Source organism: Musa acuminata, chromosome BXJ3-11, assembly GCF_036884655.1.
Source record: "Musa acuminata AAA Group cultivar baxijiao chromosome BXJ3-11, Cavendish_Baxijiao_AAA, whole genome shotgun sequence".
In the NCBI taxonomy this organism is placed as follows: domain Eukaryota; kingdom Viridiplantae; phylum Streptophyta; class Magnoliopsida; order Zingiberales; family Musaceae; genus Musa; species Musa acuminata.
Genome location: NC_088359.1, coordinates 24856199 through 24874889, shown reverse-complemented (window position 1 = coordinate 24874889; position 18691 = coordinate 24856199). Strand labels below are relative to the sequence as shown.

Here is an 18691-nt window from a genome sequence, read left to right as displayed (position 1 = left end):
ATGTAAAATTCGCAGGTAATATATATATATATATATATATATATATATATATATATATATATATATATATATATATATATATATATATATATATATATATATGATTAATAAGATTCAAAAACTATTTTTTTGAATTAAAACATCAATAACTAGTATTTCCGAATTTTAAAAGTCAATAGTTCATGAATATTTCCGATGAAAACTTATGAAATAATTGCAGTTTATATCAAATACCATATGATCAGAATTATAATCTGAAACGAGGTTTTAAACATATAACAAACCACAGATTTCATGTATATTAATATAAAATATAAAAAAATAAATCTAAATTTCTCGACAATCTAAATATCACAACTTCTAAATGCTAAAATATGAAATTAATATAACAGAGCAGGGGATCCATTGCAATAATTTAAAACTTCTAATAATAATAAACATATAATTTAAATTCATTGCAATGAATCAAACCAAACTCAAAACCATTAAAGTTTGTGTAATTGTCAGATTCAGAATTATGTGGACAAAGTAATGCATTTATTAGGAATATAAATATCAGAAACTTTGAGCTTAAGCACAGTTGAGATGTTGTTCATTCAGACAAATAAATTTTCTGCATTCACCAACTTGAAAGAATAGAATAGCTTGTGGCAATCCAACAGTTTATTCTCGGAAGGCACACTCAAACCACTCAAACCAATGACGCCAAAAAGCTCGATAACTCCACAAGCGATTCATTTGCTCCCCACCTCACAAAGCAAGTAGTAGGACCGATCCAAGGAGGGAGCCAACCATGCCCATGAAGCCGACCTTCGTCGACGAAGCCATGTTTGGCGGAGAGGGAGGAGATGGAGGATTGGGTTCCTCACCCGAAGGTGCAGGTCCCGGTGCTGGTGTGACTTCGGCCGGGCTCGGTGGCGGCGACGGAGGAGGAGGAGGAGATGGCGCTGAGGCCGTCGAAGGAGAAGGCAACGGGCTCGGCTCCCTCGCGACTGGGGTCGAAGGAGAAGGCGACGGGCTCGGCTCGCTCGCACCTGGGGCTGCGGCTCGGTTGCTCCGATCCGCCATGACGACCACGACCACCGACTCGTTCTTCAGGCAGTTGGCTTCCACGCCACTGATGAAGTACACGGGCCCCGACCGGTTGAAAGTGACCACGGTGTTGCCGTGGTCGTACTTCTCGACGTAGGCATTGGTGTTGCAAGCGTCGTAGGCTTCCTTCCCGACTTGGAGGACGGAGTCCTTATCGGGTGGGTAGACGAACACTGCAAGAACACCAAAGTCAACGTACTCGATATCTTCGCAGATCGACTCAAAGTACACAACATAGAAGCTTTTCTGCTTGCTTACACAGTGAATCTCCCACACGAAACCTGTTTCTTTCAGCCCACTGGTTGTACGACATTGCACCGGGGTCAGGCACAGACCACCCCTTCGATCCTCCGACCCTGAACTGAATCGCACCCGCCATGGCTATCATCACAGCAACACAGGCTAACACCAGGCCACATGAGGTCGCCATGAGGGAGAAGGTGCAGGAGCTCAAGATGAGGGCCTCAGAGAAGAACGCTATGGTGTGGGGCATTTGTAGGCTTCCTGTGACCTTTACAAGTTGGCGCCTTAACCTCTAAAGCAAAGCATATGGATGTGCTGAGGTGCAAAGGTATTTGTTCTCGAGATATTTACCACAGAAAGTTATATACTTTGCTTGGTGCCTTGGAAATGTGCATTGCTTGTTCATCAGTTCATGTTATGTATTCATGCTGTCAACCATGTCCGAGTTGCAATTCCAATGCCTAACATTTGGTGTTTTGACTGTTCTTTACGAATATCATGATAAATTCTATAACACAATTGAACTTTTGATTTTTTTCATTTTTTTTCCCTTTTCTCTAAAATACAAGTAATTAATTGGATGTGCAGGAATTAACAGCTCAGTGCTGCTTAGGGTTATAGTCGAAAGCAAGCATCCAATGCTGGCTTCTTTGCACCTGAGTGAGGAAAAGAATAGAATGACAGTCAGACTTCAAAGAACAAGACAAAAGTAAACAAATCAAAGAATCATGCTTCATCCCAATCTAGTAAAATACTGTACACCGACCAAATCATTTTGTGTTCTTCAACTGAATCTATAGCTATAGAATCGAGTGTTGTTCAGGCAAAATAAAATTAAGATCGATATGTAGAACACTCCAGAGACCCTGTTATTTCACCACCATCCTCGATCGCAGTGAAGTACGAAGGTCTCGACGTCGACGACCTCGACGATCGCGCCGACGATGTGGGAGATGCCACCTTGTTCTTCTTCTTCTTCTGCTTGGTCTTCGACCGGGGGGCTTTTGGTATGCGAGGCAGACGGTGATCCATGAACATGGCAGAAGCTGTTTGAAGCTCTCTTGGTCGATCAAAATCTGCAGCAACAATTGTTAGCAAATCATGTAACGACAGACTCTTCAAGCAAAGAAAAAGAATGCACTGCTTAGCGTTGAATCCAACACAGTAGTAGAAGTTGAGCCAAGACACTTAAATTATGGGAAAATGAGCAATAACTGAAGAGATGTATGAGCACTTTGATAGGTAAGGAAATATGGGAGGAGGACTTACTGGTCTTCTGGTTATTGCTCAAGATAATTTATGGACTGCATTCTCTCAATAAACAGATTAACATATAATTATCAATTTATGTTTGGTTAAGATTTAATTATAGGAAAATATGCCAAACTACTGTGAATATGAGGACTACACATACATTAGCATGCAACTAATTGGCTTGGAAAGGTCATGTAATGACATTTGTGGCATTATATCATGCCAAATATAAGCTATGTTGATAATATTATGCCTACGTACTAAAAGAAGAATCTTATGTAGTGCCAAATGGATGAATAATTTAATCGGTGAAGACAAAAAATATGGTTGAAAATATGGATACATTATGTTAGGTTATGACCTAAAAAAGGTAGCTCTCAATGATAGAGATGATTAACATTAATCGTCGATGATCAAAATAACACCATGTACAATTTACGGTAGAATAGTTACACGTATGAGAGATGCAAATAACTCCATCGATCATTATATATCAGAATAATACTAATTTGTTTGGGGGTAAAGTGACTCCCTGATTATTATGTAAACATACATAAAATCATAGAATCATCCATGGATGTCATAGAGTTTCACTTTGCTCTCTTTTTGGGGATTACATGTTCTAAGTTTAACATAACACATGATTATTTGTTAGGCCTTCAAAATATTAACCTTAAATAAAAATGGTTTTCAAGTATTATATGATGATTCTGAATTTTTAGGGGACAATTTGAGAGATGTCTTGACTTTAGTACCTTTATATATATATATATATATATATATATATATATAGAGAGAGAGAGAGAGAGAGAGAGAGAGAGAGTATGCCTTGAGAAACCCAAGAGCTATGTGCAGACTCATAATTGCTGAGGGAGCCTGAGAAATCAGATGCTGACTTGAACTCATCCATCTGCACCACAATGTTGCAGACCAAAAATATATGAATTAGCAAATTGATCATCTCATGCATCCTCAACAACATCTATCTCACAAGCAGAGAAAGATTCAAAGTGATTACTTGAGAGAGAGGAAAGAAAAAAGGAAGAAAAAACAGAAGTTGCTCACCCAAAATGGATTGTCAAAACCAATATGAGCAACATGCTTCACATCTGTCGGGTACCCAATCTCCATCTCATGCTCCTTGTGCACTGCAAGTGACACAGCAAGAGGAAGAACCATGCCCAAAATCTAATCAGCAAACATAGGTTTAGACATCTGAGTGAAAAGCACATAAACAAAAACCAGTACCAAAGATGTGGGTGATGTATTTTATTCCCTTGAGGAGCCCTTTCATCTTGCAAGCCATGGAAGGAGGCTTTCAATCTCAGCAAGTCCTTGAGCATTAATAAAAGCAAGCAAAAGATGTTGCTAATGGAGAGAAAAAGAGAAGTATTTTGCTGGTGTATACAGTTGAATTATGCTCCACTCCATATGAGAGGCAGAGCCAAACAAAACTAGACTCTGTACTGCAAACAATGCCCAACTTGTGTGATGAGTAGCAGGGAATGCAATGGAAGCATACCGTGTGATGAGTAGCAGGGAATGCAATGGAAGCATACCTCAAAGATGTTTCGCAGTCTTCCTTGGACTTAAACTGAAATGGGATTCGGTGGAGAACTTCATCTAGATCAACAGCTCCATCCCCACCCACTTCATCTCTAGTGTTGCCAAAAACTCACAAGAACACAGACCATGTAAGTACTAAAACTACACAAGATCCCCCAAAGACAAAGGTAGTCGATTTTGTATATTGAAGAGAGAGAGAGAGAGAGCTGTTGCACAAAGGTCAGATAAGGTAGATTAAGAGGGGACATAGGTTTGGGAGATGGTGGGCAATATCAAAGGATGAGAAACCCTTAGCTGTCTTCAAACTAGTATTAATTGAAAGCTTAAATTAGATACATCAATTGTCTTCCATTGTCTATAATAGCCTACAAAATCCATTGTTTTCCTTGCAATACGAGACCTAAACTGATGGAAAGTTTTTGACTAAATTGATCAAGTCTACAAGATAGGATCCTCTCGAACTACCTCCATGAGACCTTAAAACAAGGTGCTAGCATGTATATGTTTAATGCTAATTTATCACCATCTAATTAAGAAGATAACAACAACACTACCATTAATTGTATTATTTGTCAGAGACAAAAAAAATAAAGGAAAAATTGCTTTGTCAATCCATAGCTTTATACAACCAAGGAATTCTCTGGTGATTACCAAGTTGCAAGTAATGGGTATCATGACATCACTTGTCTATTAAGCTCCAGCTCCAACTAGCTCTCCCCCAACACCATTTCCGCTGCCCATGAAACCAAAACAATCTTCTTCACTATTTCTTTCTTTCTTCTCCCATGAGTTGAATTCTTTTAACAAGTTCAAAGAACCCACATTAGCAACTTCATCTTATGAGATGAACCATTTTAATTAATTGATCAGTTGAGTTATGGGTTAATTAAGAAGAACTTCCTAAGATCTAGGTATCATACCAATAGTATAAGCTCTCATTTGTTGCCCACCATATGAGAACATCCCAATGATGGATCTCTTAAAGAATTCATCATTTTCTTTCTTTCTTTTTAGTCTCCACTAATCATGCCATTAGTTTGCATTGGATTTGCTAATGCTAAAGTGAGAAAAACAAAAAAAAAGGGAAAAAACATCTTTTCAATGTTCTTGTTTGAATTGTTTTCTGGACTATACAACTTGATGAATAAACATATTACTCATTGAGGTTAAGTTGGCATGTTAAACACCCAACCAAGGCCTTAAATTTTCTTCATTCCATATCAAAGAGTATAATATGTATGAATTCATTGCATTTAGTTATCTCATAAGTATATAAAAACCATATGATGCAGCTATGCACATCAACAGCAGTAGATCAATTTGCTGGCATCCATATCTAATAAGTGGGATTCAACTAACAAAGAAGGTAACATATATCTATTCCATTATTATGAAAGAACAAGAAATAAAAATAATATATTCTCTCAAAAAAAAAACTCATAATAGAAAAATTGCTTCTGTTGCTGTTGGACAACTGGAATAGCTGCTAATTTATGCTGTTATGAAATTTAGGTCAACTGCTTGGCTGGCTCCCATTGATGTGAATTTTTTCTGCAAGTCAACAAAGGCTTGGATCCATGGTTGACTTGGTCCTATGTATTCTTGCTCATATCTTGTGCAACTTAGGAGAAAAGAAAAGGAAAGCAGTAATTTCTCTAAACTGTTGCAGTAAACTCTATTTGCCCGTCTTATTTTGGACAATGCAAGAACCCTAACCCTCTGCAGCTGAAGCACTTCCATTCTAGCCTTAGGGAATGAAGATCAAAATGAAGTCACATCTCCAATACATAATCTCATAAATGATCAAAATCCATGGTGTTCATCAGATCACAGTTTAGTAGCTTCCCTGATTCCTAGTCTTATGGAAATTCCATGATCAAAATCCATGACATTAGGATCATTGCACTCGAGGATGGAAGATCTAGATTAACAAATACATTATCATCTCTGACCCACCATCATGATATGAACAAATTATGAAAATATTTGTAATATTAATGACATATAGTTAGTTATATGTATGCAAACAGAAACTTTAAATTGTCATCTAAAAAAACACATCACTTGAAAAAAGAAGCATATATATTTTAATCAATTTACATTCATAATTTAATGTAATGAAAACAAAATAAATCCTACACCAAATCCAAACTCAACTTTACAACATAATGTTCATCCAACAAAATATTTATGACAATCAAATCAAAGGATCAAGAAAGCACATCACTTTCGAATTATTTATGGTCAATGAATATCATTTAGAAAGAAATAAACAAAGTCTAATTACGTAGGAAAATCTTAGTCTATTAATGTAGGAAAATCTTAGGACGACATCATACGCACAGCGGAAGAATAAAAAATAAAAATCCCAAAATTTTTCATCATGGTACAAAAATTAGTATGCAAAAACCCGCAAAACCGAAAACTGTATAAGAAAGATGTGTTACCTAGATATGTAAGATGATGAATGAGGTTAATTGTCCTCCTCTCTAGTGGTGATCCACACGGTAGGGGCTATGAAGACGCTCCTTAAATCACTGTCCAAATCTCTTCCTCGTGCACACCATACAATAAAAAAATGGTTGCCCCTTATGTTCACACGCCACAAATAGGGGCTGTAGATCGAGGAGGAGAAGGGGAGAGGAGAATAGGAGGTGACAGCCAAAAAAGCCTAACCCATGACCCTTTGATTCCCTCCTATTTATAGAGGCCTCTATCAACTTAACCCTAATGGATCTTGCCATATTGGGTATTGGATCTCCATCCAACTACCAAAGCCTCTTATTAGGTATTGGGTAGTAGGTCTCTACCTAATAATCTCTCGTTGGTTCTTATTGGATTTCATCCATAGTATTTAATAATTCAAGGGCTTATTGGATATTCAATAAAAAAGAGGTTTCAGCGGATATCTCATATCTGAACCTCTACCCGTCGTAACACATACCATATGTATGTGACCCTCTATGCCCAATATCGAGCTGATTGTGAGTCATACATATCAAAACTCCTTCTGACTCAGTAAATTATTATCTCCATAATAATTCACTCGACTCATCGATTGCAGACGTACTAGGTCGTTACGTCATAGTTCATAGATGATACAAGGGAATCTAATCCATTGAACATGTCTATCCTCAGTTACCATATATATAGTTCTTCATCTATCTAATATCTCAAAGACTATATACCGGACGTGATACTGTTAAGCTCATACGGTTTCTACTCGAGTCTTGCTCTAACCGGATTCTCCCGAATAACTTTTTCTCTCAATCCGAATGACCATGGCCAAGGATTTGCTTAAGCAAAACACATGTGATATTCCTCTCATGACACCGAGAACGGATAATCCTCTATCGACACTCAATAACCTTCGTAAGGTTGATTGTCACTCCCGATAACCGATTATACTAGATATAGAACTTCCAGACATATAAGACTAATATCAAAGAGTGAAATACTCATACAGAACATCATTGGTGTCTTAAGTCTAAGGAACAGACAGACTATTGAGACGACGGAATCGCTGTCTGACAATGAGGTATCATCAACTATCCAACATTCTGTAAGCGGATTAATCAGTGAACTCATTCTTCAATGAGCACCTGCACTGTATCCATAGTGTCTCCACACGAGCAACTATAAGACCAACCGCCTCCATTATATAGACGAGTGTACAACACACCAATCTATTTGGTCATCTCGATGCCCCTTTCAAGTGACCTATGACCAGGATTATTTAGGGTCTGTGTTTAAAGGCGAATCGATCTCATTATCGTGATCTCAACACGATCTGATTCATATTGCACAGATCCACGGACATTATAATATATACAGCATGCATGATAAAATACCAAATAATATAATAAGCAAAAAGAATACGTATCATATCACACGTACCATCACTTACGTGATTGGCTTGTAAGGTACCTATGACTAGCAATTAATACGTCGACACCAAAATGACACTATCATAGACTCGACACATTGTCAACAATAATATTTAAACATTCACATAAATGACACATCATCGTCATTCACCCTAACTGGATAACATATCATAGTCAGAAAAGCAAAGAACATGGACATAGTTGTGTATGTACACATGATAATTTTTATAGTACCTTCAAAATAAGAATGAGTAATAAAGAAGAAAAAGGGATCAATCCACATAGCGAGTTTTGTGTCTCCTCCAACACTTAATCAAATGATGCGTGGTGTCCACTTACCTTCAGATGAGCAATATTATCAGGAGCATCCACTGATACATTGTACCCAGAAATATACATCTCATTTGGTTGCTGTCCACAGGATGTTGACTTCTGTCAGACCAAAAACACCATTTGATTCAACTGATGACACAAAGTAGGACTAGCCCCAATGCTCTTCGTTCAAATTAGAAGCAACAAAACAATTTACATCAAGCATAGCTAGTGAGTTGCATTCATGGCATTCCAAATGTACAATGGAAGGGCAATTACTGGAGAGAGATTGGTGACTCAGATACTCAAGTGACAATCTTAGCATGAAGCAAAAAGCTTCTCTTAGCATACATAATTGGTCACTCAAACGAGCTATCTTGATCGAGCGTCTTCGACGGTGAGAATTCCAAACATGTCATAAACAAGTTGAAACAAGCTTAGATGACAAACTAGTCGACTAAGTATTAAGAACCATGAATCTTATCGTCTTCCTTCTTAACAATGCCAGCCTCCACCAAAAACACAAGTTGGCAGTAGAAAGTCATTGAATCTCTAGAATCTAAAGCAACATTTGGGACAAAATTTAATGTACAAGAAGAACCCAGCATTAAACAAGTTGGTCTAAAGGATGAGTGTAGGCAGTCAGTGTGCTGAAATTTTTTCTAACTATTTCAGAAACTACAACATGTCTGTCTCAAAAATCAGTCAACAATCCACCATATCATGGAGAGAACAAAATATTGGAATCATCACAAACTATGCAAATTGTTGTATGCTAGCATCGTATTGAGGAACCACAAAATCAACATATACACAAGAATAGCTAATCACTCCAGGAAATTCCTAGACAGGTGAACAATTGATCAGAGTAGAAAAACAATTGGATGGGTACACATGATAATTTCTTAGCAATCCCAAATAGTTTAAGATATTAAGGGTTGCCGTTGCTGCTCCTGCTGTTCTTGTACATTAATGGTGATCTCTGATAACTTAGACCCTTTAATACCAAGACAGTAAGCCACTCGTCCCACTTGCCCATGCACACCATCCTACATACAAGTTCTAAAACAGGAGAAACACCCTTGATTATTTATTTAAGTTCTGCAACTTAAAACAACCTTCATTGACTCTTCTCTTTTTTAAACATGGGCTTGTATCTAGGTCACAAGTATTACTTATAAACAAAAACAAACTGGAAATGGTCTTGCAGTTTCCTATTTGCTTAATCACAACAGAAAAAACTGAAACATGGAGTTAAATGGAAAAATAAAATGAACCAATCCCTATGACTTGGTTGATACAATAGTTGCAAGTACAATATGTTAGAACATAGAGATACTGTACCTGAACTAGGAAATTCAAAACATTTATTCTCTAACCACCTTCGAGTTAAATAACCTGCCATCAGAGAGAGAACAACCATTTGCAGGCACCACACATGGCGGCAGCTGTAACTTATATCAGTGGAATACCTGGCTTAGTTCTGGATCTTAGATAACAATACCATTGTACCAGAACTCCTTCAAGTCCATCAAGATCTTGTTATAGCTGAACTCCTTTTACAGTGGTTAGACTTCCTACCGTTCTTCTGTTGTATACAAACACGCACATACTCCTTTGCACCAGCCCCAGAGTCGTCAACATTTGCCTCAGCAAATGGGCCTGCATAAAAAACATTTAGACATAAATCATAGTTCAAAAATGTATGAAACCAATTAATCCACTCACCAAAAGCAGTGGGAAAATGGACATCAAGATCAGACATGAACTCTTGGTCGTCGCAAACCGAGGACAAGCAAATACACTTCTGCCTTTCTTATCAGTTCAAGCTGAAAGAAGCTAATATCAATGATATTTAGAGGCTGACATGCAACTCACACAAAAAGCAAGCTCTGTCTTGTTTTCTTTCACTTGTTCCAGTAGTAGGGTAAAGAAACCACCTTGTATGAAATCACATGTAGTATCTTAAGTAAATTGTTTTTGTTTATAATTTTTCCTCAATCTCAATGGAGATGTCACAACATTTCATAGGCATTATTACATATTAAACTAAATATGTCAAAACATAGCTGTACCTAGTCAGCATATGAAAAAAATAAATAAAATTAAACTTATGATAATGGTAATCCGGTTCATCCCAGCGACACAAGTCTTCATCTTTATATATTATGTCAAACTTCATTTCTGTATATTCCACAAAATAGAAGCACAATGTTGATATAAGCATCAACAATGATGATCTATTTAAGAGCTAGACAAAGTACCTATTATCACCATAAGTTATAGATTCAGTAAGAAAAGGATAATGCATTATGTGCACCTCATTCTCTCTATCTCCACAATAGAAAAACAACAACAAAGCAGTAAGTACCAACTATTTCTGAATGTTATCCCTCGCTATCTCCACAATAGAAAAAGAAAAAAACTTTCAATATACTCATCCCTTCTTCCATTTCATGAAAACCGAAAAGAAAGGACTGTACAGAACTCCCAACAAATGCTTAGCAAGATTTCAAGACATTAAAAAGGATTTTGAGTTTTAGAGAAAAAAAGGATCAAAAGGTAAAAGTTACAGGAATATTTATTTGACATCCATCAAAATGCACAAATCTTTCCTCAAATGAGAGCCAAGGTCCAACATATTCTCAAAATGAAATACATTACTAATTTGCTCTATCCATATCGGTCTATGGAAGGGTGGCCTGCTGCACTAAAAAAAAATTATGAACCAGTGATAATAAGGTAGATATCATCAGCTCATCCAATACCCTATCTAATTAATACTCTTCTGATTTTATTGTAAGTTCTAAGACTCTGCCACATTCCCAAATCGAGTTCATGTAAGAGAATGGAAAAAAAAAGCTAGAAACAAAAAAATAAACTGTCTTTTAAAAGATAACCAAATTAAGAATACACAAAGAGGATTACACCCAATAAGAAAATAATAGTCCATTAATCAACCTCAAAAGTGTAAAAGGGAAGACACAAAGTTGTAATTAACAACTTTTTTTCCCTAATCATGATCTAATTAGTTGATTTTCAAATTTATTGTCAGATCTTAGGAAATGAATATTTCATATTTCATATTTGTTTGAGATATTTTAATAAGTATATTAAAAAATAAAAATAAATTAATTATGAAAAAAATATATTTCTTACCTATTGGGGAGGGCTCACCTCCTCCTATTTAAAGGTGATTCCTCTCCCTCGTTATGTACCAAGCTTGGTAGTGGGAGGAATGGAGTTTCGTTAAGAGATAGGTTCCTGCCTTTCTTGAAAATCTTTTTTTATTCTTTTTAGTTCTTTAAATCTTTATGCATTTAGATTATATCTAAATGAATTGACGATGTGTTTAATTTGAAATTATTTTTGGATTTCGATATTATGATCTTTACTGATTCAAAAGTTTAAAATATATATGGAAGAAGAAAAAAAATGTATATATACACGTTTGATGTTAAATTACTTTAGGTTATTAGAGTATTATTAATTGATTTTCTTTATGTTCACATGATAAAAGTTGATTAATTGAAATACTCTTTTTTAATATAATTTTTTCATGTTACAATTGAATTCATCTACTACCATTTAATCATGTACCAGTTTTCTTATGATTTAACCATTTGATAATAAACATTCTATGTTAATTTAATATTGATGCTGCAAAAAAAAAAGCTTAAATTGAATTGAACACGAGAGGGTCAATTGGGTTCGATCCAAGTTAGGCTAACAACTAGACTCGATCAACCCAATCACATGCACTTGGTTCTGGTCCAATAAGTCCAGGCTCAACCTAGCTTGCAAGCTAATGCTCGGCCCAATGCTATAAGGCCTAGCCTAAGTCTCTTTCCTATGATTGACTTAAGCCCTATAGTTGACTCATAATTGCACTAGACCGATTGATCGGTTCTAGTTCAGAGTGACTTCAAACTGATTTGACCAATTCAAGCCCATTTAACTAAAATTAAATTAAATAAAGTCCAAATTAGACCAATCTAAGGTAGTTCCAGACAAGATATAATTAGACCAGTCCAAATTCATTTGTAACATGATAAAATTACATTAAGAATTAGCATTTCAATGAATCAATTTTCATCATGCAAACAAAAGAAAAATCAATTAATAATACTCCAATATGCTAAAATAATTTAGCATGAACTTTTGAATCAATAAAGATCATAACATTGAAATCCAAAAATAAATTTTGAATTGAACACATCATGAATTCATTTAGATCTAATCTAAATACATAAATATTTACAGAACTAAAAAGAATAAAAAATATTTTTAGAAAAGGTAGCGGAACACTGAGAAGCACAAACATGTCGATTTGGTGGTTGCATCCATGTTGGACACGTCTCGGACACAGATACATCGCCGACACGGTTGGACACGTCTTTGCTTTCATTTATGTTTTTTGGACATGCATATCCATGTCGAATACATCTCCCACACCCTTCCTCACTGTTCACTTGTCCAGTGGATTTGCACCAAGCCCACCTGTGTGACTATGTCCAATGGAAGGCTGAAGCCACCATCATGTACCCTTGGCGACCACAACCCATTGCGCGATGCTCGCCCTCAGCGACTTGCAACCTCACCGACACCCTTTGTGCGACGCACATAGCCATAGCCACAACGACCCTTGATCTCACTGACACCCGCCATGCGACTCGTGCCTTGACGACTTACACCCTTAACGACCAGCGCCCTCGGTAACTCACAATGCGCACCATGACTTGTCACCTATCATCGTGTGCCCTCGGCATCCATCCCACCCTCAAGGATCCGTCACCTAACACCAAGAGCCTTACTCGTGCAAACCTCGGCATCCTTCCAGTCGACTAGTCACCTATCACCCACAGCCTCAACGCCTTGCTCGTGTAAAGCGCAAACCCATGACCTTGGTTGTGGAGGTGCCTTTTACCTTCTGTTTCTTTTTAGGATTTTTTTTTGAATTGATCACCACATAAAGGATATTTATGTTTTGACATATCCTTGTCACATAACTATATTGAACTGTTAATTTGTTAGTGCCTCTTATTCTAATTAACTTGTATTGTTAATTGTTTTATGTAATGCATAACAAGAGTAAGTTGTGTGGACAAACGTTAGGATTTTATTAAAAGATACCTATAAAAATCAGGTTAATTAAATATTATATATATTAAAAAATATATTTATCCTCACCATATCTGTGTTGTAATTTTTTTTTAAATGACATAGCACTGTCTGTCCTGTGTCTGTGCTTCTTAGGTGAAAAAATGAGGAAGAGGAATCTTGAGAAGACCCAATAGGTAAGACATATATATGTAAATGTATGTATATATATCTTACTTATTGGGGAGGCTAAAGATTCTTTTTTCTCGTTCTTTATATATATATATATATATATATAACCTATTGGGGAGGCTAAAGATTCAATTTTCACTTTCTTTATATATATATATATATATATATATATATATATATATATATATATAATTGATTTTTTAATAAGTTTACTAAAATATGTCAAACAAATATGGAATCCAAAAGAATCATTTTCTAAAATATTAATTTAGCTAAAAGAACACTAAAATGTAATAGAATCTAAAGAAAAACTCAATATCATACATACATACATACATACATACATACATACATACATACATATATATATATATATATATATATATATATATATATATATATAATTGAATTTTTTTAATAAGTTTACTAAAATATCTCAAACAAATATGGAATCCAAAAGAATCATTTTCTAAAATATTAATATAGCTAAAAGAACCCTAATGTAATAGAATATAAAGAAAAACTCAATATCACATTCACATCCTCTTAACATTTATACAACAGCTCAAATATCTATAGAACAAATAATTTAATGCATAAATGATTTCAAAGGAACCCGACCACAGGCTCCTCGCCCATCAATTTCCGAATGCAAGACAAGCAACAGAAATCGAAAAATAGTAAACCCTAAACCGATGCTAATAAAAATCCGAGATTCATTGCAAGAACTAACAAGATCAAGAACAGAAACCCTACTTTTATGCAAAAACAGAAGACTCGGAAGGGTAACGTCTCGCACCTGAATTGAGATTGGGGTCAGAAACACGACAACCTTCGATCGAAGCGCGAAGAACACCAAAGGCTAGATTCGTTTGATGGACCAGCTGACGATCCAACGAAGGATAAGCTTCCTTTTCACCGAGAGCCAACCGACCGAAGACAATAATCTCCGCGTTAATACCCGCGTTATGGTTGCAGGGAACGTTTATATGGGTCCCACATGAATCAATCACATCATCGAGTAAGCGTCATGCGTACATATTAAGAGTAGGTTTAGCGGCATCTTCATCGCCAGCTGTCACCGTTGACGGCGTCACGTAACGGAGACTTACCTTAACTCACGGAGGATTCTGGAGTGTTCAATTACATTCGCGAGGGTTCCACCGAATTCGCCGCCTTTCTCGATTTGGGCGGTAACGTCACCTGTGACTACCCCTAAGGCGCTCGGCAACGATAAATAGGGCTCCTCCCCACACAGTTTTCTCCGTTCCAACCTGATTCTCTCCGATCCAATCAAATCTTTTCGAAGCGACCCAAAAGGCTTTAGATTTCGCCTCTCAAGGTATCTTTCGTTGCCTTTCTTCTTGTTGCTGTTCTGTGTTAGACGATGACGGTGTTGATTCACATAGGAGTGGTGATCTTGTTACGTGTTTGTGTGTGTGATTGGTTGATCGTTTCGGGTTTGATGCTCGTTCTTGTCTACGATCTGTGGTAGATTCAATGTGCTTCGATGAAGATTTTATCTTCGGCGTGTTGTTTGTTAGGATCTGATGGTTGTTCTTGTTTAAATCTGATCACTATTTGAAAACATTTCTAAATATTTTTAGATGTTGATTTGATCTTTTGCGATCTCTTGCCTTCTATATACCTCCCTCCGATCATGTTTGTGGGTTCAATTGTTAGAACAAAGGGTTAAAATTGGTTCCTTTTTTATGGTTTGTCTCTTCTTTCTTTTGTTTTCTGCTTTAATCGTCTTTGATTGGCGTTCATGTCAGCGTTTTTCTTATTCAGTTATTCGCTTCTAACTTTTTGTCTTTTAATCTACAAAACAGATGCAGATCTTTGTGAAGACGCTCACCGGGAAGACGATCACCCTCGAAGTCGAGAGCTCGGACACCATCGACAACGTGAAGGCCAAGATTCAGGACAAGGAAGGCATTCCACCGGACCAGCAAAGGCTCATCTTTGCGGGCAAGCAGCTCGAGGACGGCCGTACTCTTGCAGACTACAACATCCAGAAGGAGTCCACTCTTCACCTCGTCCTCCGCCTCCGAGGTGGGATGCAAATCTTCGTGAAGACGCTGACGGGGAAGACCATCACCCTCGAGGTCGAGAGCTCGGACACCATCGACAACGTCAAAGCCAAGATTCAGGACAAGGAGGGCATCCCGCCGGACCAGCAAAGGCTTATCTTTGCCGGCAAGCAGCTCGAGGACGGCCGCACTCTTGCTGACTATAACATCCAGAAGGAGTCCACCCTCCACCTCGTCCTTCGCCTCCGAGGTGGGATGCAAATCTTCGTCAAGACTCTTACCGGGAAGACGATCACCCTCGAGGTCGAGAGCTCGGACACCATCGACAACGTGAAGGCCAAGATTCAGGACAAGGAAGGCATTCCACCGGACCAGCAAAGGCTCATCTTTGCGGGCAAGCAGCTCGAGGACGGCCGTACTCTTGCAGACTACAACATCCAGAAGGAGTCCACTCTTCACCTCGTCCTCCGCCTCCGAGGTGGGATGCAGATCTTCGTGAAGACGCTGACGGGGAAGACCATCACCCTTGAAGTCGAGAGCTCGGACACCATCGACAACGTCAAAGCCAAGATTCAGGACAAGGAGGGCATCCCGCCAGACCAGCAAAGGCTTATCTTTGCCGGCAAGCAGCTCGAGGACGGCCGCACCCTTGCTGACTATAACATCCAGAAGGAGTCCACCCTCCACCTCGTCCTTCGCCTCCGAGGTGGGATGCAAATCTTTGTCAAGACTCTTACCGGGAAGACGATCACCCTCGAGGTCGAGAGCTCGGACACCATCGACAACGTGAAGGCCAAGATTCAGGACAAGGAAGGCATTCCTCCGGACCAGCAACGGCTCATCTTTGCCGGCAAGCAGCTCGAGGACGGCCGCACCCTTGCTGACTATAACATCCAAAAGGAGTCCACCCTCCACCTCGTCCTTCGCCTCCGTGGTGGGATGCAGATCTTCGTCAAGACTCTTACCGGGAAGACGATCACCCTCGAGGTCGAGAGCTCGGACACCATCGACAACGTGAAGTCCAAGATTCAGGACAAGGAGGGCATCCCGCCGGACCAGCAAAGGCTCATTTTTGCCGGCAAGCAGCTCGAGGACGGACGCACTCTGGCCGACTACAACATCCAGAAGGAGTCCACCCTCCACCTCGTCCTCCGCCTCCGTGGCGGTTGCTGAACTCTGCCAGTCTCTCAGCGGCGGTGTTTGATTCGGAGGTGTCGTTACAAGTCCAGTTTATGAGTCGAAGCTTGTCTAGTCCTGTCTCCGTTCGTGCGATCTGCTGCCGCTATCGTCGTGTTATCTGCTGTGCTTTCCTCTTCCCATGCGAATGCTATGTCCCATCTGATAATAAGTGAACAATATTCTGCCTTTCTTCACCATTGTTGGTGCGTGGGCTTCGCCAGTTCATTCTCGGTGGTGATTGCTGTCAAATGCCTTCCAAAATACTCTGTTTTATGAAATCGTGTCGAGATTTTCCGTTTGTATTCACATTTTCATATTGTTGATTATATTATATTATATTTGTTTAAAGTGGTAAATTTTTATTTTAAGAACTGTTAATAATGGACTTTTACATATAGCATCGTCGTATTTGATTTTTCTCAAGATTTTTTTTATAATTTGATAAAAATATTTTTAATGGAATCATAAAAATATGATAATTATTTTTGTTTAGATTTGATTTTGTTTTTAGACGAACCGAATCAAATCTAAATCTTAAGTAATTTAATTTGATTTAATTAAATCTTAAATTATTTTTTATTTTTTTTAATTATCCTTATCTCCTCTTTGCTCGCCTCTTTTCCCTCCCTTCTCCTCCTCTATCCTCATCCTTTTCCCTCTCCCTCGATCTTTTTCTCTCTTCACAGTTTACTTAAAAAATTATTATTATGCTCGAGATTAAATATAAAAAATATATTATTTTAAAAATTTATCATCCTAAATATATTAAAGATTAAATATATTATTTTATAAAAATAAAAATATTAATTATTATCCTAATAGTTATACAGAAATTTAGATAGGTTTGATGAAAATTAAGAGGTACACTTAGACTCACCGATTTAATTTAAAAATATTTTATTTAAAAATTTATTCATCCTAAAATTATAAAAAAAAATTAAAAATAATATTAAATATATTATAATTATGTGCTAGTAATTTTAGAGAAATTTATATTGATTCGGTGAAAATACCACAATTACACTCATATTGCGCTTAGATTATACTCATTCATAGATTCAACAAAATTCAACCTAATTCATTTTGTATCGACCTAACCCAAAACTTAATGTCTAAATCGAACCAAATCTATACATGGATTTATGGCTTGAAATAATCTAATTCAATAGCATTATCAAAATATTTTTCTAAAAAGGATGTCTCTTCGTACAAACAGTTTAGTTCTCCTCTTGTATGGGCACTTTATATGATAAAAACCCATTCCTAAAGGTTTTATTTTGGTAAATTATCCAATAAATTTTTTTTTACCTATTTTTTAGTTTGTTAATAATTATAATGTAATGTACACATAATATCTAAATATTTGGATGAGTTATGATCGGGAATACACTATTGGCTAGTCATCTTTTTGACACATAATCACCACACTATCAGCTAGTCATCTTTTTGACACATAATCACAACGTGGAGTTCAAGTCACATTCCATCTATCGAACTGCATGGATAAAAGTCCAAAAGTCCAAAGAATATTCTATGGAGTGTTATCTCTTACTATAAAATATTTCACAGAATATTTTATCCATCGTGATCGGATATAAAAATATATCCTTAACACAACGAGAGAAGAATATATCCTTTTTTTTTTCTACTACTCATGTATGTTTACTAACTTAACATTAAAAAGGATTATATCGAAAAACCTCTCTTGATTTTAATCTTTATATAAGTGACACATCAGAAACTTAACGTTTTGCATGTGATTCCATTTATATCATAAATGACTAAAAGAGTTTTAAACCTATCGGTTTCTTTAAAAAACCAAATAACTTTTTA

The 18691-nt window shown here is 37.1% G+C and overlaps 3 protein-coding genes across 7 annotated transcripts; 1 reads left to right on the top strand and 2 right to left on the bottom strand.

The window, feature by feature from the left end:
* Positions 1-540: 540 nt before the first annotated feature.
* Positions 541-1600, bottom strand: LOC135653239 (early nodulin-like protein 18). The gene is made up of 2 exons (XM_065175000.1): positions 1351-1600; positions 541-1265 (listed from the first exon to the last, which is right to left on the bottom strand). Exons 1-2 carry the CDS (start codon positions 1583-1585, stop codon positions 751-753), a joined length of 750 nt encoding a protein of 249 aa, XP_065031072.1. The 5' UTR covers positions 1586-1600; the 3' UTR covers positions 541-750.
* Positions 1601-2045: 445 nt separating this feature from the next.
* LOC108951660 (CRIB domain-containing protein RIC10-like) lies at positions 2046-14588 on the bottom strand. Of its 5 annotated transcripts, XM_065175005.1 has the most exons (9): positions 14446-14588; positions 9827-10016; positions 9699-9752; positions 8382-8474; positions 4149-4247; positions 3838-3923; positions 3655-3737; positions 3418-3499; positions 2046-2411 (listed from the first exon to the last, which is right to left on the bottom strand). In XM_065175005.1, the coding sequence occupies exons 6-9, from the start codon at positions 3893-3895 to the stop codon at positions 2170-2172; spliced, it is 465 nt and encodes a 154-aa protein (XP_065031077.1). In that variant the 5' UTR covers positions 3896-3923; positions 4149-4247; positions 8382-8474; positions 9699-9752; positions 9827-10016; positions 14446-14588; the 3' UTR covers positions 2046-2169. The 5 variants fall into 5 exon arrangements, with proteins under 5 accessions (XP_065031077.1, XP_065031076.1, XP_065031073.1 ...); XM_065175004.1 differs by adding an exon at positions 10083-10183 and having other exon boundaries at positions 8382-10016; XM_065175001.1 differs by adding an exon at positions 10083-10183 and having other exon boundaries at positions 3838-4055; positions 4149-10016.
* Positions 14589-14848: 260 nt separating this feature from the next.
* LOC135652871 (polyubiquitin) lies at positions 14849-17052 on the top strand. The gene is made up of 2 exons (XM_065174173.1): positions 14849-14988; positions 15479-17052. The coding sequence occupies exon 2, from the start codon at positions 15479-15481 to the stop codon at positions 16850-16852; it is 1374 nt and encodes a 457-aa protein (XP_065030245.1). The 5' UTR covers positions 14849-14988; the 3' UTR covers positions 16853-17052.
* Positions 17053-18691: the final 1639 nt, after the last annotated feature.

Bases quoted from the DNA above. Each gene is read 5' to 3' on its own strand.
- LOC135653239 (XM_065175000.1), bottom strand. From the start codon at position 1,585: ATGCCCCACACCATAGCGTTCTTCTCTGAGGCCCTCATCTTGAGCTCC. The intron at 1,266-1,350 runs GTAAGCAAGCAG...GTGTTCTTGCAG, and splicing joins TCGTGTGGGAGATTCACTGT to TGTTCGTCTACCCACCCGAT.
- LOC108951660 (XM_065175001.1), bottom strand. From the start codon at position 3,895: ATGGCTTGCAAGATGAAAGGGCTCCTCAAGGGAATAAAATACATCACC. The intron at 3,500-3,654 runs GTGAGCAACTTC...ATTGTGGTGCAG, and splicing joins GTTTTGACAATCCATTTTGG to ATGGATGAGTTCAAGTCAGC. The intron at 2,412-3,417 runs GCATACTCTCTC...TTGTTGCTGCAG, and splicing joins TAGCTCTTGGGTTTCTCAAG to ATTTTGATCGACCAAGAGAG.
- LOC135652871 (XM_065174173.1), top strand. From the start codon at position 15,479: ATGCAGATCTTTGTGAAGACGCTCACCGGGAAGACGATCACCCTCGAA.